The sequence below is a fragment of the Cebidichthys violaceus genome, unplaced genomic scaffold, assembly GCF_023349555.1.
Source record: "Cebidichthys violaceus isolate CVI_PGR_0920_01 unplaced genomic scaffold, fCebVio1.0.p SCAF_14, whole genome shotgun sequence".
Lineage (NCBI taxonomy): Eukaryota > Metazoa > Chordata > Actinopteri > Perciformes > Stichaeidae > Cebidichthys > Cebidichthys violaceus.
This window is the reverse complement of record NW_027176307.1, coordinates 9,519,055-9,545,065: the sequence shown is the minus strand read 5'-3', so window position 1 is coordinate 9,545,065 and position 26,011 is coordinate 9,519,055. Positions and strand designations below refer to the sequence as shown.

General features: G+C 39.9%; 1 protein-coding gene across 1 annotated transcript in view; it reads right to left on the bottom strand.

Annotated features, from left to right (window-relative positions):
* opn5 (opsin 5) overlaps positions 1 to 25,803 on the bottom strand; it is a 43,578-nt gene extending 17,775 nt beyond the window's left edge. Inside the window, exons 1-2 of the mRNA XM_068708255.1 lie at positions 25,684 to 25,803; positions 10,010 to 10,147 (exon numbers count right to left, since the gene is read on the bottom strand). Coding sequence (XP_068564356.1) covers positions 10,010 to 10,133 — 124 coding nt within the window. The 5' untranslated portion in view covers positions 10,134 to 10,147; positions 25,684 to 25,803. The remainder of the gene's footprint in view (positions 1 to 10,009; positions 10,148 to 25,683) is intronic.
* Between the last annotated feature and the right edge of the window lie 208 nt (positions 25,804 to 26,011).

Here is a 26,011-nt window from a genome sequence, read left to right as displayed (position 1 = left end):
GAAGAAACAAGAAAAACAGTTCGTGCTATAAGTAATACGAATACAATAAGTGCAACAAGCTAGTATGAATACAATAAGTGCTAAGTGGAAGGCTCAGGGTAGCACTTCCTGAAGAGGTGGGTTTTCAGCCTGCGCCGAAAGATGGGCAGCGACTCCGCTGTACTGACGTCAGTGGGAAGTTCATTCCACCACTGTGGGGCCAGGACAGAAAACAGCCGTGACCGGGTCGATCGGCCGCCAGGACCTCTGAGCGACGGGGCAACCAATCGCCCCGAGGCAGCAGAGCGAAGTGGTCGGGCAGGGGTGTAGGGATTGACCATGGCCTGGAGATACGAAGGAGCTGTTCCTTTCACTGCCCTGTAGGCCAGCACCAGAGTCTTAAACTGGATGCGAGCTCTTACAGGTAGCCAGTGTAGAGAATGGAGAAAGGAAGTTGTGTGGGAGAACTTGGGGCAATTGAACACCAGGCGAGCTGCGGCTTTCTGGACAAGCTCCAGAGGTCTGATGGCCGACGCCGGGGCTCCGGCGAGTAGAGAGTTGCAGTAGTCCAGGCGGGAGATGACAAGAGCCTGGATGAGAACCTGCGCCGTCTCGTCAGTCAGGAAGGGATGAATCCTCCTGATGTTGTAGAGCAGGAACCTGCAGGAGAGTGTAACGGATGAAATGTTTGCTGAGAATGACAGTTGGTCATCCAGGGTCACACCCAGGTTCCTCGCAGTCCGAGATGGCGTCACCACGGTATCATCAATGGTGATGGACAGGTCCCGGTGCGGGCAACCCTTCCTCGGGAGGAACAGTAGCTCAGTTTTGTCTAAGTTGAGCTTGAGGTGGTGTGTCGTCATCCACTTCGAGATGTCAGCCAAGCACACAGCGATGCGCGTCTCCAGTTGGGTGTCACCGGGGGGAAATGACAAGACCAGCTGGGTGTGATCGGCATAACAATGGTAGGAGAAGTCATGCGAGCGAATAACAGAACCCAGAGATGTTGTGTAGAGCGAGAAGAGAAGGGGGCCCAGGACTGAACCTTGCGGAACCCCCGTAGTCAGCATGCGTGGTTCCGACACGGCCCACCTCCAGGTCACCTGGTAGGATCGACCCGTCAGGTAGGATGCAAACAGGGAGAGTGCAGAGCCTGAGACGCCCATCCCCTCGAGGGATGAGAGGAGGATTTGATGGTTCACAGTGTCAAATGCCGCAGACAGGTCCAGGAGAATCAGGACAGAGGAGAGAGAGTTAGCTCTCGTGGCGTGAAGCGACTCTGTCACCGCAAGGAGGGCCGTCTCTGTCGAGTGACCCACTTTGAACCCGGACTGGTGGGGGTCCAAAAGGCTGTTCTGGTAGAGATAGGAAGACAGTTGGTTAAAGACAGCACGTTCAAGTGTTTTGGATAGAAAGGGTAGAAGAGAAACCGGTCTGAAGTTCTTGACATCAGAGGGGTCAAGTGATGGTTTCTTCAGAAGGGGGGTGACTCTGGCGGTCTTGAAGGCCGTGGGAAAGCATCCTGAAACAAGAGATGTGTTGATGAGGTGGGTGAGGAAAGGAAGGAGTTCAGTCGCAATAGACTGAAGAAGAGGGGAAGGGATCGGGTCAAGGGAGCACGTGGTGGGGCGGTTAGATGTAACAAGGTTGAGGACCTCGTTAGAGGAGAGAGGAGCCAGATAGGGTAAAATGGGGCGTGGAGATGGGAGGGTGAGCTGTGGGGGCAGGATTGGACAGGGTGGACAGGGAGAGAGGGGCTGAGAGAAGGAGGATCTGATATTGTTTACCTTCTTGTCAAAGAAGTTGGCGAAATCATCAGGGAGAAGGGAGGAAGTAGGAGGAGGGGGTGGGGGTTGGAGGAGTGAAGTGAAAGTTTCAAAGAGTTTTTTAGGATTGGAAGCAGAGGTTAGGATTTTAGAGCGGAAGAACGCAGCTTTAGCAGTAGATAGAGAGGAGGAAAAAGTGGAAAGAAGAGCTTGGAAGTTAAGAAGGTCCTCTGGGAGTTTGCCTTTTCTCCATTTACGCTCAGCCTCTCTTAGGCTCCGTCTATCAGTACGCACTGAGTCCGACAGCCATGGGGCAGGTGGAGTTGGCCGTGCAGGCCTGGAGGTGAAGGGACAGAGTTTGTCCAATCCAAAGAAGAAGTAAGGGTGGGGAGGAGAAGATCAGTAGCAGTATCAGGGGATAGGAGAGAGAATAATTCAGGGTCAGGGAGAGCAGAGGTGACAGAAGAGGAAAGATCAGCAGGGGAGAGGGAGCGGAGATGACTCCGGGTAGAAACCATGTGGGTAGGTGGAGGAAGTGATGGGGTAGAGGATAGGGAGCGGGAGTAGGACATGAAATAGTGGTCAGAGAGCTGGAGGGGAGTGACAGAGAGGTTAGCAGTAGAACAGTGCCTAGTGAAGATAAGATCCAGCTGGTTGCCGGCCTTGTGGGTAGGAGGAGAAGAGGAGTGGTAAAGGTCAAAGGAGGAGTGGAAGGAAAGAAGAGGTTATATATATATATATATATATATATATATATATATATATATATATATATATGTATACACACAGTATATATACTGTATATATATAAAGTCGATCCAAGCTGACATTGGGCAAAGGCCGGGTATCAACTGGACAGGTCGCCAGACTATCACAGGACATACATACAGGACAGAGAGCTATTCACGCTCACATTGGAGGGCATGCAAACTCTACACAGAAGGCCGTCCATCCCCGGGATTGAACCCCGGCCCCTTTTGCTGTGAGGCGACAGTGTTAAACAGCAGCGTCTCAATAAAGCCATGGGAAGAAAAGAACTCCAGCTTCTTCGAGATGTAATATAACAAACAGTATAAAAATGTTTAATTTCCCCGAGGTGATTTCCTTTTGAAAGACAAAAAAACCTGGCGGTAGAACAGCTATTCTTGTTTTGTGACTATAGAAATTGTGTAAATGAAACATGACAAGTAAAAGCTTCAGGATAGACCATCCACATCAGTCAGTCAACACCCATTGGCGGCAACATATTCATGCCATCAAATCCTTACTAAACAGGGGACTATGCACTACATTATACATGTAAATAAGTATAAGTGCATTCTGTAATTTAGCAATAATTAGAGAGAAAAAGGACATAAATATGACATCAGGGTTTTATGAATCCCTTCACCCTATCCCCCTTCTGCGTTCGCAGCATCTAACGGCCTGATACTCTCAATAACAACTATATTGATTTGTATGGCCTTCTGTGTGTTCATTTAGTTTCATCAATAGCACTTCATTTAACAGTTCAGTTTACTATGCATAAGGGTGAGACAAGAATGTAACGAGTGACGAGACATATTTTCAGTTTACATTGATCCAAGTGTATCCCAGCCCAGTGAAAACATCATGTCCAATGTGGACTGACACAGTGAACCGTGGCGGGGCTCGTCTCATTCTCGAACAACTGAAGTGTAAAATTGTGCTTCGAAAATACAGTGAGTTGAGTTGCTTTATGCTACTCCGTAAAAAACATGCAACTGTATATAGTGTGTATCCCTTAAGTGTGACAGGCTAAGAAACAAGATTCTCACCCCGATCTCGTCTAATACCGACCATAGGCTTCAAATTATGACGCGCTAAGTTCCCCTCTAGTGATAGTTTTGGACGTGACAGGGGTAGAAAGGCGGTACTTTGCCCTTTATACCACATCAGTTGCTGAGAGTCTATCAATGACGTGGGTTGGTTTACTTTGAGAGTTAGTTGAAAGCGCGGCGTATTGGTATCAGATGCCAAGGGGCACTGACCAAACTTTGGTATTTGCAGAGTTGGGAGGGAGACCATGGTTATAAGTACAAATAATATATCAAATGATTATTTGTAATGACAACGGGGTTATTTGCATTACCGAACTTACAGAGAACTCTGTACCTTTTACCGTCTTGAAACTCTTTTTTAACCCCAACAATTGAATTTCCTAGAAATGTACTGCCACTCTGATTAACCTGGTTTCCAGCAGCTGTGTATTTGCCATGTACAGGAACTGGATTCTTATGAAACAAGATGGGGCGAAAATCACAGGATTGCCCGATCACGCGAAAATCCATTTTCATTGGCTTCAAGTAACGCGTTTGTGCCTGAACCAGAGTGATTTTCAGACCAATTAGCATCCTGTGAGGAGCTATTGACTGCATCGGGCGAGGTTCAGGTGTGTGTGACGAGACACGGAGAAGCGACTGTTCGTTCTTAACAACAATGGCGGCTCCTGAAGAGGTTATCGTAGATGCTGCATTAGCATCAGTTCTTTCACAACCGGAGAGTATTTCTTCATTGAAAGAAGAATAAAGAACGACACTGGGGGCCTGAAAGATGTTTACACTCTACGAACTGGCTTCGGCAAGAGTTGGATTGACAGTTCATCCAATAACTGTAAAATGTGAATTCCCCACTCTCTAAAATGCCAACATCTACAGCAAAAAAGATAGGAAATTGGAGGCCCTCATTGACACAAGAGAGATATTAATACCCAAGTTTCTCACATTCCATGTTAAATCCTGAACATTATTAAACCAGTATGAGTAATAACAGGGAAACTAATATGCATGTTAAGATACAAATTGACAGCCCGTGAGTGGCCATTCTGAGAAAAAAAACATATATCAGCAGACTATTTACTAATTTGTGCACTCAAGATATAATTATATCTTGAGTGCACAATTATATTGTATCCACGTATTGGTTCATGAGATAAGTGTGCAGAAAGAGACAGCACAGCGCACCCCACCACAGTCTCTTAACCGCAGTGATGACACCCGCTGTCAAGCCACATTTAAGTGCAGCAGATCCCCTGGTTCCATTTTGTGCCACCAGCATCAGACGTGCTTATGTGCGCATCAATTGTGTTGTTTTGATGAAACTGCAGTTTCTTCTGCACAACAGGCATGTCGGCGAACAATTGTGAATCTCTCAAAGTTTCCCGCTCTACTTATTACTCCCTCAGTCTTTCACCCTTAAAATAATGTGGCAGGCCAAAAATGTTTAATATTTCTATTAATAAAAAGCCTACAGGACGTGTGGCTGTGATGAGCAACATGATGTGATAGATATTATTCGGGTTCAAAACTGTTCATGCTGCACAAATTAATCAAAATGTGGGAGCGATTTAATGAAATGGCTGTGTCCGTACCTCTGTGCCATTCTCTTTTATACCAACAAATGCATGCTCAATGAGAAACATTTAAGACTGCCTAAGGCTGATACAGAAATCAGACCCACTAGGTGAAGCTTCCTATCTGGCCCTCGCTAAAGCCAAAGATGCATTTTCATCCTTTCAGACAATAAAGATTAATTGTATTGTACTAATACATATTCTTTTCACTTTATGGCCACTCCCGGGCTCCGTAACATCTCACTACAATTATTTAACTGAAGCTTTTATCTATTGCGACTTACAACAAGTGTATTCAACCATGTGGGTGCAACCCAGAGAGGGCAAAACTCATGCAAGTAAACTTATCTGCTGATCGACTTCAAGTGCTTCATCTAGAGGCAAAAGGAGAGAGATAGTTTTCTTTTATTTATTTTTCTTAGTCTTTGGGCCAAGGTGAGATTTCAGTCTGCGACAGAAGATGTGTAGAGTTTATGCTGTCCTGATGTTACTGAGGAATTCACTCTACCATTGTGGAACCAGGACAACAAACAGTCAATATTTTGCAGAGCGGGTGCTGGTCCCCTTGGTTGTGAGGGGGAGTAGCAACCCAATTGGCAGTAGCAGAGCTTAGTGGATGGGCTGGGGTGTATGGTTTGACCATGTCCTGAATGTAGGATGGGCCTCCCTTCACAGCACAATAGGCAAGTACAAGTGTCTTAAATCGGATCGGAGTAGCCACTGAGAGCCAGTGCAGGTTGTGGAGGAGCAGGGTAGTGCGGGAGAACTTGGGTAGGTCGAAGACCAGCAAGGCTGCTGCATTCTGGATGAGCAGAGGTCGGATGGCACATGCAGGTACACCAGTCAAGAAGGAGTTGCAGTAGAGGACAATGGACCAGAACCTGTGCTGCCTCCTAGGTGAGGAAACAACGTTTGCGCCTGATGTTGTGAAGAAAGTATCTGCAATAGCGGGTTGGTGTGGGTCATGTTGACATCAAAAGACAGCGGGTCATCCAGTGTCACACCGAGGTTCCTTTCAGTCTGAGTCGGGGGAACCATTGAGTTCTCAATGGTGATGTAGAGATCAAGGACGGAAGATGCCTTTTCTGGAAGGAAGAGCAGCTCGGTCTTACCAAAGTTTAGCTTCAGGCGTCAACTGAGAGAAGTCAGCCAGACAAGCAGAGAGGGAGAAAGCTCTAGCAGTGTGGAGTTCCTCTGAGACGGTAAGGATGGCAGTCTCAGTTGAGTGGCCTGCCTTGAAACCAGACTGGTGGGTGTAAAAAAGGTTGTTCTGGAGATATGCAGAAAGTTGATAGAAGACAAAACGTTCCGAGTGTTTAATAAAAGAAAAGGAAGAACGGAGAGAGGTATGTAAGTAAGAGTGGAGTGGGAGATGAAGAGGTAGATATAGACAGGTGGTGTCCTCGGGGAAAGCAGATAAAGCAAGAGGAGCAGAACAGGGAGGGAAGGTTGCGGTGGATAGGGACAGTATGTGTGGAAGAGAGAGTTTTGGGAGTTTGAGAGAGTGGAGTACAGCTTCCGTACAACAGCACTATCAATACGACAATCTGACCACTGAGCAGCTCAGCAACAGATGGGGAAAAATACATTCCTTCTCATTTTCTCACATTCCAGTTTTTCTATCAAAAATAAAGTTAATATTGGCCCGGGGTTAACGATTCAGCTTTCACTCATAAACCCACGGCCCTGTCCATTCATTCAATCTGGGTACATATCTTTGTTTTTCCACTACTGAATAAACCTGATTCATTCACATTATTTATGAGGGCACTTGAAATAAAATGGTGAATTAAATCACTGAATAGCACAATGGGCACACTGTGTACCTCCAAATTCCCATGCACTCATACGATGCACTGCATCAGGAAAAAAAATTGTCATACCCTGTGCTTCATCCTAGCCAGGAGGTTCTCTCTCTCTCTCTCTCTCTCTCTCTCTCTCTCTCTCTCTCTCTCTCTCTCTCTCTCTCTCTCTCTATTACAGGAGTGGGATCAGGTGTGCGGGTGTCGGGGCAAGCTGCTAATCATCTTCAACCAACTCTACCACTCCGTTGATCGTAGACTCAGCCACTGACTGTCTTGAGAGGACTCCTGCCTCCCCAGGGAAGATGATTCTTTGAAATGGAAAAAAACCAAAGTGAATTTGAATTGACACAACAGTGGTTATAATCAGCAGATCCTCTAGGGCAGGGATATTCAATTCAAATTCCAAAAGGTCCAGATTGAGAAAATCTCCTCGTGCAAAGGTCCGGAATATTACAATAATATCTAACTTACGCTATTTAGTGCTATATATATATATATATATATATATATATATATATATATATTCAAGCCTAGTAGTAGTAACAACGTCTCTGTGTAGTCAACAACTGTCAAACAAAAAAAGAAAGTACACATCGGTTTGCAATTGTACTCATCTTAAATGAAACAGAAAATCATTCAGTTATAAATGGTAGCTATCGCAACAGTATGACCAAACACACCTGAGCAGGGATGGGTATTGTTAGGATTGTATTAATATTGTAATATTGTATTGTATTAATATTACTACTCTTAACAATATTTCTTATCAAGTTGGTTCTTTATCTATACTGTTATTTGTTTTTTTTCATTACTGAATATTTGCTTTTTAATATATTATAAAAAAAGAGAATAAATTCAAGAAGATTAGAATTTATTTATATCTTAAATATAACTAAATGTTGTTTCTAAAGCAGCAAATATATATATATATATACACACACACACACACACACACACACACACACACACACACACACACAATTAACACGCGATAAAATAATTGTTGGCATTAATTAATTAATGCATTAATGCAATATTAACCCGTTAACTTGCCCTAATATATATATATATATATATATATATATAAAAATGTAATGACAATGTAAATTACTCGGAAAAAACATCAATAAACTGTTAAATAAATCAAATATAAAATAACCACACAGAAATCCAGTAAATTAAATAACCCTTATAATACATTAGGGAATTTCATCTCCAGGAGTGGGTTTAGAAATTTTGAGCTGGACTAGAGCATTTAAAAAAAAAAAAAGTCAAATGACATTTAGCTAATCAATAATACAATGTACACTATTAAAAGATCATTTTTACTAATATTCAGTGTAATAAATGAATAGCCTACAGCGATGAACAGATTATGGATACAGACATGTAAAAGGGCCCTATCCCTCCTACACAGGAGCAAGACACCCAGATATTGTCATTTAGGACTTTGTGGTCATTTCACATCTCTTTCAGGCCATTTTGAGTCCCTTTGTAGTTGTTTGCATTGCGTTGTAGTCATGTTGTACATCTTTGTGGATGTTTTACATCTGTTTGTGGTGGTTCAACTTTCCAACAAGAAATGTCACTTCATTGAGAGTCACTGGTCCAGCGGTCTTGTGACTGTACCCAGAAGGCCAATTCAGCAAACCATCCATGACACCAAGAAGCCAGCTACCCACTACCTTCTGACTGCAAATCCTGTTCATTGGCGTATTGCAACCAGAAATATCAAAGGGAGAGCAACAATGGCATGAGACAAATGTCTGTATGACTGGCTGGATAGAAGCAAAACTCCTTGAGAACGCTTTGGGAAGGATCCCGGAGCTCCTTGTTAGTCCAGATGGTTAAAGGGAACTAGTATCAAGGAAACATCCTGAGAGGCTTCGAGGCAACAAACATGGTTTTTATTACAAATTTGAGAGTACCTGGAGCACAATTACTGGACACCTTTGAGACCTATGTATACTTGGTTCCTTCTTTTCAATATCTGTTTTTTCCAAATGTTTTTGTCATGAATACTTTCACACAGAACGTAAATATTCGCAGCAAAAAAGCAACATAATCATTTATTGGAGTGAGGTTGATTTTTCGGAGCGTTTGCAACATGAAAAAAAAGGCATCAACCACGTTGTGCGGAACGGACAAATTCAAAACGTAAACAATATTTACAACTCGGAGGCGCCTTAGTTTGAACCGGAACAGCAAACTTTATTACTACTTTCTACCTTAACAAAGGCAGCGCAGACCAGCTCCACTCCTTCTGTTCTTACCTTTCACAATAAAAGCCATAGACATAAACTACTGTTTACCAGAGGGAACTCAAATTCACTCAGGGAATTTTGCTTAAAGGAAACTCAATAAAGTAGCTTACAGTAGCTTAGGCTACACAACAGTTTAGATCCTACTACCTACTGCCGATACCCAGTTTTGCTATTCTTAGCCATATGCTTTCTTTAAGACATTGCTATATTTATCTCTGTCTAGTCTGGGTTTTTTCAACTGTTTCTAGGCAAGAAAATAGAAGGAAAACAACACAAACCATAAGGTGAAATAAAGCTGAGTCAGAGAAAAGCCAATTTCCAAACTGCATTTACAAATATAATGTGTTATAAGACAGTAAAAGGTCTCAGATTTAACCTGAATTTATTTTATTTTATGGATAGATATCTGTGAATAAGCAAAGAAAGTAAAAGGATAATATTTATATATAAAAATGTTTTGTCAAATTTTCCAAATCCTTGTTGATTTTATACATTTTCTAATAGATCTAGATTTTCCAATTTGTACAAGTAAGATCACTAAGATTGCTCGAATGCCAAGCCCTGAAATGAAACATTGAAGTGCTTCTCAATGGCCTGATGATATTATAGATCTTTTCTGATATAAATATACAAAGAGCCACTTCAAACAGTTATTGCACGTCTCAGACTGTTCTTTTCACCTTACCTTTATCCTTATTGTCTCGCAGTGAGATGTTTATGTTCCAACACATTATCATTAAGCCTGATTGGAGCAACACTCAACGTCACTTTTAGTGAAATATAAACATTTATCAACAGAAAAGCAATCTTTGCAATCAGACTGACCTATGATGCAGATGTAAAAGGCGGCAATGATATCCGCCTCTCTGGACAGTCTCGAAGCGAAAGGATCACCATGGAGGAGATAATGGGGGATGTATGAAGGGTGCGGCCACGTCTCGTTCTCCATCAGTGGGGGATGTCCTGTGAAGCGAAGGAAAAGGGTGAGACAATGGGGCTCCTTCCTCAAATTTAAAAACCTCACTCACACATACACACACACACACACACATCAGGTAAACAGTTTCTGATTGGGGTGTCCAAAGTGGGACACTGACGTGCGTGTGCCTGCACACACAAACACACACACACACACACACACACACACACACACACACATTGGAATGGCATTTATTTACCATTTCTGTCCCCACTACACATAACTTTATTACAATATCTTATGGTTTCTGACATTTATGTGTTTAATATTGTAATTTAAAAAGATACATAGACTTCCCAATCACAACACAACAGAGTGGCAACATACAAATGTAACATAAAGCTTCCATACTTTCTGTTGTTCCTCAAAAAGAAATTGCACCTCCAGAAGTAGGCTTTGGCTAAATAGAAATGAAAACAAAGAACATTTAATAATACCGTCACAGTGTAAAGGTCTGGCTGGCAGATACTCAATCATAGTTGAGGATAATGGGGTGGCCAATTAGAATTCAGGGGTGACCCGTGCTTCACATCCCCCTGAAACCTTCCACCATAAATTACAAGTAAATGACCACAATAACACTAAATCATTTTAGGGTGATGAAGACATTAAATATGATGACAAACATTCAAAGCTTCATTTGAAAATCTCAATCAATGAAAAACAGTAACATTCAGTCCAGGGCAAAATGAAAATGAAGCCAAAAAACCTAGATCGCCCCCAGGTGGCTGGCTGCAAAAGAGTGCATAAACCATGTTAGCTCATGGGGCATGGCCAAACTATAATAAAGCCAAGTACATGTCAAATACACTGCTTTTCTCTCTTGCTACCAAGCTGTGGCCGTGCGTGGCTCGTGATTGGTTCCACGGGTGTATGGGTATAACCTCAAATGAGCAAGGTATTAGCTCCCGTATTTTGGCTTCACTTTAGTAGTGGGAGGACGCACCATCCACTTGTATCGACAGTCAATGGTGAGGACATGTTCTCAAGGTTAGGTTAGTGTCAGTTATGCTGGTTCAAGAATACCACAAAGGAACTTATCAAAGTTGTTTTTTTTCACACAAGACATTTTGACATGTCACAGTAGGATATATTAATAAAATTGATGATGGCTGAATTCCATTTAACTACTTCAGTTTCAGGGTCCTGGTATTGTGAATGTTGGCCATGGACTGTAAAGTAGACATAGTCACTGTGATGTCACTCATTGGTTTTGAAGCCTTAAGTTCAGTATTTTGGCCGTCGCCATCTTGTTTTTTGCAACCAAAAGTGACATAAAATATTGGGGATAAGAAAACAGCTACAACCGATATTTTGGTGACCAAAATTGTACAATGAACTTTTATGAAGGAAACACACTGTGAAAGGTTTAAAGTTGTAAGAAAAATTCCCAGACAGCTCCCAGACCAGACAACGAGGTGGTAGTGACCTGTCAATCACAGTAGCCCCGCCCTAAAGCATACCCTGCTTTATGGTCTATTTGACTCTGAATGGACCATAATTTACTAAATGAACATCATGCTGTATTGAAGAAGACGTGAAACTAGGGATTGAGACCATAAACTCATGTTTACAGTGTTTACTGAGGTAATAAGTCAAGAGAGAAGTAGAGTAATTTTATCATAGACTTCTATACAACCAGACTTCTTTTAGCAACCAGAAGAGTCAATTAGAAAGTTTAAGGCACTTTTACAGTTGCTTCACTTTCCAGCCTTGTTAAGCTGAAATATGAGATGTTGGTTTCGGCCTGTCTACTGCTTGTATTAACAGCAGCAGATGGATAATTGACTCACTATGACTTTAACATTGTTATTTCTCTAGCTAACAGGAGCTAGCTGGCTAAATCTGGTAGTTGTTGCATTCGCTTGCTTAAGAGGCAGGAGGCATGTGACTGGCCGAAATGTGAGAGGGCGGAGACAACACCACTGTCATGACAAGTGACATTATGAATTAGAAAGTGACATGAAATAAAAGTGTCATTTGGCAAAATGCCATAAGAAATAACAGACTTCTGAAAAAAGATATTTTGAAATAAAATGTTCTATACTATACAATTATAATTATGAACTCATTCATTTATATGCTATATTTAGATAATAGCATATGTGCATCCCACTACAGCTTGGATTTGATTACAGGTCAGTTCAGTCTTTTTGTTGTTAAAGACACTTTTGAGCCAGTTGCACTACTGAGCTCTGTTTTGGAAGTACTGCACACAGCACAGAACCTCTGATTGTCAGAGGGCAATTTGCACACTGACTTTAGCTTTTGCCTGGGTTTCACAGTAGTCAATCTCGTTTAAATTAAGAGTAACCTAAAAAGTAAAAAGCATACATTCCGATCACCCCCACATTCAAGAAGGGAGGAAGATGAGGAATATTATTATTTTGAAGACAACATGGATTTACCATCAGGGGAAAAGTCCTGTTACTAACTGGACTTGTACTTATGAAGGTATATAAATGGTATCGATACTTTAAAACTTTTGCAAAACCTACACTTGTGCTGTGTGCGAGAGTGGCAATTTTGCTCGCCTGCCCAGATCAAATGGCAGTGCTAATGACTCCAAGTGTCATGTACCCATGCTGTGATCCAAGGCATTACAACATGGCTCTAAATATATGACAAGGTATGAGATGATTACAAATATTGTTGTCCTGGAGCATAAAAGGTAAGGCTGTATGCAAGTGTTTTTTCAGTAACGCTAACTTGTCCTAAAACGTTAGCTTGTCTGACAATAATGTTAGATGTAATACAACGTTAGCTGGTAACGTAGCTAAATATGGTAACTTCTGTTTATCGGTTGCAAAAAAAAAACAAGATGGCGATGGCCGTAATCCAAGATGGTGTCGGCGAACTCGCCAAACTTGAGGCTTCAAAACGGCAGTACACAAACCAATGGGTGACTCCACCATTGAATTTGTTGCATAAAGCATTGGGCGTTTTCAGATTGTTAGGGTTCAATTGGTACCTAGGTGCCTTTCCAAAAATAAAATCTTCAGATCCACAGATCAACTGCACAACTCAATCATAGCAACCGGGTACCCAAACTAAATCACATGCATGAGTGAGGAGGGGTCGAGTCGTGTCCCTGTTATGGCCTATGTATGGCGGGGGCATTTTTTTTGTTAATATATGTTGTCAATCTTTTTGCTTTTGTCCTGAATCCTCTCACACAGAACGCAAACATATGGAGCATGACGTCATTTTTTGTTTGTTTTCCAAAACGAAGTCGATTTTTTTTTTTAGCTTTCGCAACATGAAAAAGTGCATCAACCAATCATGTTGTAAAGAACGGAAATAGTCAAAATGTACACTATAGTGTACAACCAAACTAACCAAGATGGAAAAAAACTTAAATATTCCTGCATACCGGATCCACTCCTTCTGATCTCAGCTTTCAAATGAAAAGCCCTACACATAAAGACTGCATAACTGTTTACCAGAGGGAACTCAATTCAGGAACTCCATAAAATAGCAGTAGCTCAGGCTATACGACAGTTTACCTCAGACAGACTGCCAGACGCTGCTCTGGGTCAATAGGATCCTGGTAGCTGGTCCTCTGCCTGCAAAAGTCTTTTATCGAAAAAGTGTTGCATCTGTCGTAATTTTGTATTGCTGCCAGTGTGAATAGTTTTGAGCAACTGCTGCAGACGGGGGCAGCAGCAAAACGTATTTAGACACCTAATAAAATCAAGTGCACGCTATATTTAGATTATTTTAACTTCTTTACCTTGCCGTCAGACAGCCTTTTCTGCCGTTATCTATGCTCTCTTTTCTAAACCATATTCTTTTCTGTTATTGTCCAAAGTCACACAATTCCATAAACCAACTAACCAATTGAGGCAGTGACAGACCAGCTACTCTCGTGATCTGCAAGGTAAAGTTGCTGTTTTTTTGTCAATGGAGTCCAGTGACTTTGAAGAGAGTATGGATAAGTTTCACTTTCAATTCCAATCCCAATCAGAAAGGGCTGTCAGAAGGCAAGGTAAAGAGATGAAAACATTCTAAATATAGCATACACTTAAACTGATATTGATTATTGTAGGTGTCAAAAATAGCAGTACTTTACTTTGCTACATTACTCCTGCTTTCTTCTCCTGACTCCATCTACTGTAGGTTATACACTGACTATTGATAGGCTCCTCATACGTCACATGAGGTCATTGTGTGACCTGTAGGATAACAAGGAAAGATTCACCTCTTTGCCACCAGGGACATCGCTATAATTGGTTATTAAGCAAGGGGACATTCTTCGTGTTTTATTACCCTCGTGTTACTCTCTACAGGGCCAACACATGCATTGGCAATTGTTCTATGAGAGGAGTATATTATTTAACAAAGTTATTTTAGTAAATATTTCAGAGGTTGTACATATAGAGGTTTATTTCAATGTGACTTTTAGGTTGTACGGAGAAAGTGTCACCTCAAAACCAAGAAGGAGCTTATGAAGGCAAATCACTGTCAAAATCTGAGAGCGCAAATGAGATCCACACACACGCGTGTGTGTAGAGGTCCTGCGCGCGCAAATCAAACAGCCGCACAAGTATATTACTTTTGCGAGTGCTTTCACATCTCTGCTCGCGCGAGGAGAAAACCATGCTTTGAGTGCGAGGGGCGTCCCTTAGTGCGCGAGACTACTATCACTGCTCTTCTGCTCGCGAAACTTTAACCTGCTCACTCACAAAACTTTTTAAGTTTTTATTTTTGACACTAAGTGGGTGGACCCAGTCACCATTGTATAACTAAATGTATCCTTATCTATAGATTTGCCGGATATCAATCATTGGTTTTCAATCCGCCACTAAACACTCCACTACATCTCAGAGGTAAATGTTCTACAATTGTCTGACAGGTTTTGTAAAGTTTTCAGACAGTAGAGGATAAAGAAATACAAAGTATGTTAATAGCGTTTTGAAATACAATAATTCAAATGTGTTTCTCTTGTAAATGGAGTCAAGTTGCTCAGATTGATTTAAATGCACTCATCATTTTATTACAGACAATGTGTGTTTGATTGTCAAACCTCTAATGACAAACAGCTCAAAGAAACTCTTTGATCTTAATTGATCTGGATCTGGAGCCTAGGTTAGGAACCACTGTTTGTATATTGACTGTTTGCGCAACTTAAATCACTGACAAGTAATTAGTGGATGAAAATGATTCAGATCCTGCACCGTAGTACAAGTACTAATACCATACTGATGAAACAATCCACCATGAATAAAATACCTGCATTCAAATCCTTAGTCAAGTAAGTTATTATGAGCAACATGTAAAAGTAAAATGTAGCCGTGCAGTAAAATGTTCCCTGTCAGTGTTTTACTATTCTATCTGATGTGTCAGGATATATATTGCTGCATTAATGAGTATGCTGCATGTTTTTAACTCCTTTACATACTGTTGGTTAGTTTAATCAGCAATGCATCATATTCTATAAGATCATCATATGTTTGTAGTGTCAGTACATTATTTACCTCTGAGATGTAGTGCAATCTAAAAATCAACCCTTGCGTCTGTGTCAGAGTGATATCCGCGGGACACACGCAGGAGCTGGTCAACCACTGCCTCCATCTGTCTTTTTTATTGTCAAAAGTCGTACACAACACAATTTAACTAACTGATTGAGGCAGTGGTAGAGCAGCTATTTCCATGTTCTGCGAGGTAAAAGTCCTGTTTATCAATGTAGTCTTGTGGTTTTGAGTAAAAGCATAGATAAAGAGGTGAAAATAATCTAAATCTAGAGTACACTTAAATATGTTTTGCTGCTGCCCCTGTCCACAGCAGTCTATCCAATATTCTCTCCTTTTTAACTCTTTCTTGGGCACCACCAACTCCTGAGAAACATACCAGCTGCTTTATATCTGCTTCTCCATGTGCACACTGTTTGGTGCTGTGTAAACAGTGTGCCCTCTATCAAGCAAAGGCTTGAAATGTACTTCAGTAATCCATCACAGTGAACAGCGTGTGTCCAATTTCTGACAAACAAATACTATTATTGCAGCCAGGAGAGCCCTGTTAGCGCCTGTAGAAAAGTATCTATCTTCATTTTCTTTTCTTCTAACCTGCCACTTACAAGGGAAAGTGATGACAAGGGGCCGTTTCTATTTGATTGCATTCTGGCACTACTTTGCAGTACATCCGAAAGAGACAAACCGCCTAAACCACCAATTACCTTCCAAGAGAACTCAAAATTGGCTTCTCTATACGCTTCGACTTTTCGACTCAGATTTTACAATGAAGCTGCTATCACTGTATTGATGAGGCTCAGGCTTTCAAAGCCCTCAGTCTCTGTCTTGCATCACCAGGGCTTGTAACAGGTGCAGGTGGATTAAAGATCGACATTGCTCTGCCAGAGCTGATCGTGAGCCTCTCCAGACAGCTGGTGATTCAGCAAGACAAGCCAGCTGCGGCACGTCTTCGGGAGCGTTCATCCGCTCTGCTCCGCTTAACATCCACGCTTGTTATGTTTAATGCAAAGCATCGCAAAGAGCAGATCAAGCCAGGCAATATAATTTGTGAAATGTAGATACAAAAATAATTAGGATTAATGTATTTTTATTAGGACTAAAGCGAAGCCCCAAATCTTTGATCCATGTTGTTCATAACTGGATGCTTTCAATGGTATAGACTTTGTCTGTTGGCTAAATCACAACAACTGTCCACAGTGAACTTTGATGTAATGTACTGCGTCAGTGTACATAATAGGCTGCTTTACGTAAAACATGACAGAAATTCCATCTAATAAAATCCTAATTTAATTGTTATATCTGGTTGGCAAAAAAAAAAGTTAGGTTTTAGGCTGTACTATATTATAGTACATAACCATATCTGTTCAAAAACACTGTTCTGGCACAGTTTCACAGTCAATAATGAATGAGGATTACATCATCTTTATTTTCCAGTAGGAATAATTAATGAATGGTTGAGTTCTGTTTTTTTATCTCAATAATCTTAAAAGACATAATACGATCCCAACTTAAAATAAAAGAGCTCAGCAGTTTTAATGTTTTCGTGTGTGTTTTTCCCTCTCTTGTTCTCTCTCTCTCACATACACACAAAGAAAATCTTGCCGAGGACCCCCTGTTGTCGACCTGGGGGGTCCTCGGCATACCTGGCTTTGTGGTATCTGACCTGGCATTAAGCCTGCTATTTAAGGATCCTCCACTATACCTTGGGGTATATTGGAAAAACAACACATACTTGAATGCATTGATGTCAATTGATCCCTTGCTAAACCCCTTTTTCCGAGCAGCAATTGATCAATAACTGCTTAGCAACTAGGGGTGGGAATCTCGAGGCACCTCAAAGATGCGATTCCGATTCCGAGTGATACGTTGCGATTATAAAACCATCATCAATAGATCTTGATGCATCAAAGTTTTTCTATACATAACTTAGTTTTTCTAACTGTGACTATCTACTTTTTTTTAAAACACTGCATATTTGAAATTATTCATAATAAAAAAACAATATACTTCCATCATCTTTTATTAATTCAGTATTAGTAACAAATAGAAGAGATGTGTTACATTTCCAAGCATCGCAAAGAGAACCAACGAGAAAATAAATAAAATTGGGCCTGTAGCAGCCTCCTCGTAGTAAAAAAACAGAGTTCAGTATTTTCTTAATCACTTGACATAACAAGCTGCCCTTATTAACAAATGTAAAATATAGACTCCTCTTCAAACAAATCCCCTGCTATAGGCAATTCAGCTCTCGTACCAAACTAAAGCTCTCTGGAGCAACTAGTAGATAGACATACAGTGGTAAAGTGCACGGTTAAGGGGACACAAGATTCTGTGGCAACACTTGTCACGCACAGCGCGTTACTACCATCCTACCCGCTCTCCTCGGTGACTCCATGAGCTTTGGTTTTGTTGTAGAGTTAGAGTATCGCTGTGTCCGTAAAAACGTTGAAATCAATGTTCTATCTCGGTTCCAAAGTGTCTAAAAACTCTGGTTGTCAATGACTGGGTAGGCAGATGGAAGTGACTGGTTTATTTTTTTATGTGTAAGGCAAAATCAGGCTTGACTTAAAGATTGCTTTCCTAACTTTGAAAAACAAAATGTCCGTTGACATTTAACTTTAGATGTGAAACAGTTGTAAAAGTTGTTGGCGTAACAACCCTGAAATATCGCCAATCTGCTGACAAGTTCATTGTTCACTATACTAATACTATATACCAGTGTGTTACTGACGCATGACATAGTACGCACAGGTGCAATGAGACGTAAAACATAGAGCCCCACTTAGTGCACCAAGTATTTTGAAATAACAGATGAATTTCTTCCCAGAGTCCCATCATATGTAACCAGAAACTACATCTTGAGAAAATAGCTCTTGCCTGCAAGAGTCAGGCATCATGCTACTTCAATTTTCATGGACAATCACATTTTTTCCATTGGGTCACAAACAGTACACTAGTATAAATACTTGTTTTTCTTTGGCATTCTGGGTTGGGGCGAAACAATTTACACTGGTTCCACGATGAATTCTTCCAAGCAGTCCAATTAAACGTTTTCTCCCTTTATTCCATCTACACGGTTGCAGGGTGTTGAACAGATGTTTTGTTGGCGGCAGGATAAAAAAAACAACAGATGAGAAGATTATAGCTTATGAGGCTTCAAAGGTGCATTGTCTAACAAGAGGCTTTGCGGCGGAATAAGTTACGTAGCACATTTAAACAGAGTGGGAATTATTTGAATGGCTACAAAATACCAAGGGAAAGGTCACTCTGAAGGAAAGACGTCTGAAATGTTCCGAACACTGTCCAATGAAAAGAAGAGGGATCAGTTGCCTTTTTGTTTGTGTGCAGCTCAAGGTTGCGAATGCCTTTCAAAGAGAGAGGATTTCCACGGTGGATTTATTTAGTCTGATTGGGAGGGCCGGTCGATACCGTGACAATCTGATGCACAGTGAGACACTTTGTGGTTGGAAATGACGGGCTTGAACACGGCGGTCAGGCAACATCTAGCACACAAACTCCTCCCGACAGCACTCATCAAACGTCTAAAGGGGAACGATTTCTCTGGTTTCTGTGTGTACAGAAAGTGTTCCTACATCACAGAGTGTACGTATAGTATAATTTGCATGAATAATTTGTCATATGCATTGAATGTATTCTGTCCATCCTGATAGAGGGATCCCTTCTCTGTTGCTCTCCCTAAGGTTTCTTCCTTTTTTTCTCCCCGTTAAAGGGTTTTTATGGGGGAGTTTTTCCTGTACCGATGTGAGGGTCCCGGGACAGAGGATGTCGTATGTGTACAGATTGTAAAGCCCTCTGGGGCAAATTTGTGATTTTGGGCTATACAAAATAAATTGAATAGTTCATATTCAATAGGTTGTGGATGTCTGGGGTGTTTCTGTTGAGAGCTGAATTGAGCCAAGCTGCGCCAAACACAAAGACACAAAACACAGCAGAAGGGTCATTATGAAACAGAAGAAGAGCTCAAGGCAAAGAAATAAAGCGGGATGAATTCATGACAACGTCTTTATACCATTGGTATTCAGCATGCATTTGAACCGCAGATTAAAAACACAATTTAACATCATAATGTGATCGTTATCTGGCGAAGAAAAGTCTTCGTACTTTCACTCAGTTTGATAAACCTGGTCCAACTGTGAATGTGTCTTTATCGGCAAAAATAGATACAAGACATAAAAACAACGCAATTAAAGAACAGTGATAAAATGAAAAGCATAAAGGTGATGCTGAATTGCTTTTTTTTTTTTCAGGTAAGACGAATAAGTATGCAGGAGATTTATAACGCCTCAGATAGAAGCTCACACATGCGAGGGGGGGGAATGACAATTAGTATCCAGGCCAGATATGTAATTATGTGAACAGAAAGTTAGTGATTCCTCAGCTGACTCAGATAAGTCATCCAATATGTCCCCTCTATCTACTGGCCCATTGTCCTTGTCTCTCTGTCTCGGTGTCATCTGACTTAAAAAATTATCCGATTTTTGGACCTTCCAATAAATGGTCTAGTTTAAGCATAAACCTGGTGATGTTCTAATTAATGCTTATCATTGCCAGTAAATCCCATGAAAAGACCAAAGCTAACAACAAACTGAACCTGCTAGCTGTGTTGAACAGTTGGAAGCTTCAAAGCTTCGTTCAGAACATTGATATTGAAATTCTAAAATCAATGTTAAAACCCGGTACATTTTGAGCAATAAAAACCCCATTTCCTGCATTCTGGTGAATTATTCAGCACCAATTTATGGTGGAAATGTCTTTATTTATGTAAAGCGATACACTAAATTCTGGCGGCGGGTGACGATTACAAATAAATAAAAAACTATAATGGGCTATAATTCACTAAGGCTCTCAGGCATTCTGTGTTAATCTCAAATATTTAGTAAATTTGTAATTTAATGAGATTATAGCTGTAATTCAACAAGAATAAAACTAATGAAAATACAGTTTTATTCAATTGGAGTAAAGTTGCAATTCAATGAGTCCGGATATCATAAGATAAATAAAATTGACCAGCCCTCGTGACTGCTGTGCATGACATTACTGCTCAGCTGGTGTAAGTTTCCCCGTCACACCGCCTGATGGACACAGACTCTCATTAGAACTGCCAAAAAAAGTGAACATAGTTATTTGTTTTTATTCCATATAAAAAAGATTCCACGGTACGGTATCTGGTATGTGAAATAGACGTCTATTTAACAGCACAGTATTTGACACAGTGTTTCGGATATCTTCTTGTATCACTCCATAAATTAGAAAATACTCTTAACGGCCATTAAAAAAAAACTATTTCCTGTTTTTAGTGATAAAATAAATCAGGCTATGAATAATATAAGAACAAACCCCTCTGTAAAAACTTTGAGAATATACTGTAGATAGGAAAACAAATGGAACGTTTGGTGTATGTAAGCAACTGAAGCAGAGATTTCTGGCTTTTGAAGATATTTTTTGTAAAATTACATACATGTTCAAGATATTACAGGAGAAAATGGTAAACAAAAAAAAACTGTTGATTCAGCACATTAAGGCAATTATAATTGTTTTTGTATTACAAGTTTTCTTAAATGTTACGTTTAAATGACGGGAAATTGAAAGCCTTTGATAGATTCTTTGGTTACCGGTATACACCAAAGACATTTATCTCTGCTGTATCCAAACCTTTGTATTTGACAATTCACGCTTGAAACTAACCCCCTTGTGATGTTTTCTACGTAACTCTTAAAATAGTTGATGGAGGATTTTTTTCTCACAGGAACTGAAGCAACAATACCGTTTATTAGCTGGTTGGTTACTATCTCTGATGAAAATCTCTCAACAGTTTGCTGAAAGCAAAACCACTTTTACCGCACACAAAACATTCAGTGTCTTCGGAGTGAAAAAGTTCAACAAAGTAAGGCTGATACATACTCACATGGTCGCTTCAGTTGAGATTAGAGGACACACACTTAATTGCATTCGACCAACAATAACTTCTCAGCAATGTTCAAGGTTCAACGTTGAGTGATGAGTTCCAGAAGCATGATGACAGATTTCTGTGCCACTACGTTTACAAGTACTGTAAAACATTGAGGTACTTTATTTGAGTATTTATGTCATATACTACTGTATACTTCTGGCAAATATTGTGCTTTTTACTCTACTACATTAATCTAACCGCTGTATAAATACACAGTTGAAATGATAAGGAAATAAATTATTTCAATTTTATTGAAATATTTGCTTTTGTTAAAACATTTTTTGGGGCATAGGACAACTGAAGGAGCTATTCCACTTGCCCAAACACAGACTTTACTTTTCCCGGGCAAGCGTCAATGTCTTTCCTTATCTCGTGAAGACCTTTCTGTATTTGCACGTCTTTAAAACCTTGTTTTCCTAAAACGGGTGAAACAATCTACCAGAGCAGCAAGAACACTGTAATCAACCAGTTTTTAAATTTTAAATCAATGTTTACAAATGCTTTAAAAAGAAGTGTGTAGCACTAAAGAAAGAACAAGGCAGGTTGCTGTACTAGAATTATGAAAAATATTTGTAAAAAAAAAAATACTTTGTGGTAAAGAATACTTGTCAATTTTTTTCTTTTACAAACATTTTCATAATTCTAGGACAGCAACCTGCCTGTTCTTTCTTGCTTCAACCTACACAACTTATTAAACATTTATTTAAAATTTAAAAACTGGTTGATTACAGTGTTTCTTGCTGCTTCGGTGGATTATTTCACCTGTTTTAGGAAAACACAGTTTTTAAGACATAATTAAATACAGAAAGGTCATAACGAGATAAGGAAAGGCTCGACATTTGCAATTGCCCGGGGAAAGTGACTGTGTACCTCGCTCAGTTGTCCTATCGGGCAAGTGAAAAATATGTTTATTAGAGGCTAATATTCAGTAAAAATATGTGATTGGGAGATCTGCATTAATGCTTTGTAGTCGCCGAAACCTGATGATGCAACATTGTGAACAACAAATCCGTTAGTCGGCAGGAGGAGAGCTAGTTACCGTTAGCTGTTAGCCGGTTGACAGCACAGTCCTGCTTGGCGAAATAACAACATAGCAACATTTGAAACAACTAACTTAATCAGACACTTATTATTTAATTACTTAACAACTTATTGTTATTCATTCCCATCATGCTGCTCAGAGTCATCACAGTGAACGGCTCCTCTCCCTAGCACAGTCCTGCTTATAACAGAGCTAACGGCTATCGCCAACGTAGGTTGCATTGAGTTACATTATAGTGCGTTCAAGGTCCAAACAGTAAAACATTTGTATTAGGCAAAGGCAAATTACAATGTCATCATGTGTTCAATTATAGTCTTGTAAAAAGGTAGTTTTGGGCAAGAAACTCGAATAAATGCAGTTGCTTGAAGGAGATGTTTTCACAGCGATATAAAATATATATTAGAGATGATAATACAACCTCTAACTTAACTTCCTTAGACTAGATCCAAGTATCTTATAATACATCATTAAAACTACTGATACAGCCAAAAATGTATTAACAAAAGCAAATAACAACTACCACTATATATTACAAATACAAAGTAAAAGGATAACATTTAGATTTGTTTTACTTTCTATGTTGAATTAATTCAAGTTTTAATAGTCCTATATTATCTATTCGGTACAAATACGTTTGTCTATCGGGCAGATAAAACAGGACAAAGCTTAATGTCAAGCCTTGTTTTGCAGATTACACTGAAGTACTTCAAGGGGTACATCTTGTGAAAAACTCCCTTTTCATTGCTTGTGCACATACATTACCAACCCACAAACTGTGAAAAAGTTCTCTTGTCTCTTTAAGGAAGCTTAAAGAGACAGGTGCTTTCAGACTGAGGGTGAATACAGGTATAGTCAGACAGACAGCATGAAAAAAAGAATGTGTTTTTTGATCATTTAAAGCATGCGACAGAATTATTCCTGTACAAATGCCGTTTAGATAATTTGCTCATAGTAATCAAGTGTTCATTTTGGCTACTACCTTGAGTCTACTCAAACAGTGAGAAACATGGCTGCTAGTGACGAAGACTGAAAATGAAAATGCCCAATGAAAGCATCTGAGGCTGAAGCTGTGTTTGAAACACCCGCACTGTATTTTGAAACAGTACTATAATACTTTCTATTTAGTGATAAATATACAGATATCAATTATATATTAATCTACATGACAAATAAAGAAGAAGCAAAAAAAAAGATGGTGATTAATTTGACCTGGAAAGAGGTAATCACTTTAAGAGGTTTAAAACCTGAAAATTAGCATAATATGTCATAAAATGTTCCCAGTCACCCAACTTCAACTGTATAAAAAGCAGTTATGTACAGGGTCATGTTGTCTGCATAATGTGTAGGCTACTTTTACTTTTCTGATAATGCACACGTTTACTTAAGTGCAATACTTCAAGTTACTATGAGAAACTTTCATTATGTGTTGATTTTGGCGGTCCCTGTGGACAAAAGCAGTCCAGAGCACCAGAGTCCCTTTAAAAAAACCTTGTTTTACGTTCTTTATGTTCTACACATACGTGAAATACATTACCTATTATATGGAAAGAAAGGACATATAATAAAAGTGTCTACAAATATGTCAGTGGTGACAAAAAATGACAAAGGAAAAGGCACGCGCTCAACCCAGTTAGTGAGGGATTGCGCAATCTGAGGTGAGGCACAGCTCGTCACTGCCTCACTTTACGTGTCTCCTCTGTTTGAACAGAAAATGCGCCAATTCAGCGATTTTGATTATAAAAATGCTTGGAATGATTGGAATCATACAGAAATTACATTTATGGCACAGATCAGTACAGAAATATTAATATTTATTTTATTTTAGCATTATTTGTTTTTTACTTGTCATGATGACAAGTGAGGCTCTGCCTCCCCTGACCGCACGTCCCTTTTGTAATAAAATCATCTGAAGGGCTGAAGAAGATAACCACAATAAAACAGCCAATGATAGAGCTATACGGCTGCATGTACATCTCTAACCACGAAGCGTAATACGAAATAAACACAGCTAAAATATTTAGTCATGCAAAAAAAATATTCTTGCCTCAGGAACACAGAGATTATTATTAATTATTAATGCCAACCAATCATTGCATCTTTTTATTATATTGACCCTGATGGACCTGAGACCCCAAACAGACCCCTCCCTAAAATACATATTTACAGTGTTTATTTACTGTAATTCATGGCTTCTATTTTTATGAGAAATGCTTATAAATATGTTTTTGAATACATTACTGAATATTATTGTTATTGGAGTGTTATGTACACCGTGTGTATGCGGTTTGTACATACGAGTTCAAACAGGGATTTACGGAGTTCGACCTCTTACAATACACATTTGTGAATGCAATGCCAATATTAAAAAAAACACTTATTTAGTATAATAGCAAGACTTAAACGGCCATGTCAGTATTTTGTTACCTTCATCAATTGTGCAAGTTCAGTAAGTGGCTAAGAGAAGGGTTGCTACTTAATTAATAATCTACATAATGTGTAATAAGCTTAGCAGAAAGGAAAAACATATTTAAAGTTTTGGAGTTATAATTAATATTTTCACACATGGACTCTGAGACCCCAAACAATGAGGACGTAACGTAAAAATAAACAAAAGATTATAAAATCACAAGGTTTCTTCTGAAAATAATATGTCACACGTGTCTGCAGACCTTCCCCTTATTCTATGTGCTGTGAGCTCAGGGCAGAGTCAGCTGGTTAACATGTATATCACACCAGAGCTGTTTCCATCTTTAAAAGAAACATGTTGTCAAATTAATCGTAAACGTATTAAATACTATTTGAAACGTGGGGAAACTGACGCCCATGCCTGCCTTTAGCGTTTCGGTGTGCTCACTCGTTACTATCAACAGATGTTTTTAAAGGAAACAGTCTCGCTCTTAACGAAGTCATGAGAATTCACTTAACGTCATTCACGTGGGACACAAGGACAACACAGCTGAAACCCCGCATTACAAACAGGCGCACACAAACAAAAACAAAAACTGCATAAAGTGAAGCTTTTGGCTCACCACTCACCTTTTGTTCATCGGTCACCAGTCATCCCGAGCGGAGCTTAATTCCCCACAATTAAAAGTCTCCCTCTGTTAGAATAATAAGCTGACACCATTGAGTTCCGGTCCTGGAGGTGGAGAGAAACATGTAGATATTCCCGTGGCTCTGGTCTTCCGCTGGTGTACTGAAGCATCAAGTCAAGACTGCGCTCTAATCAGTTTTAAATATATATATATATATATATATATATATATATATATATATTTACACACATATACAGACACGGTGTAGTGAAAGGAATCGCAAGTTCCGGTCCAATCCTTCACAATAAAACCCATGTTTTTCCCCCTCG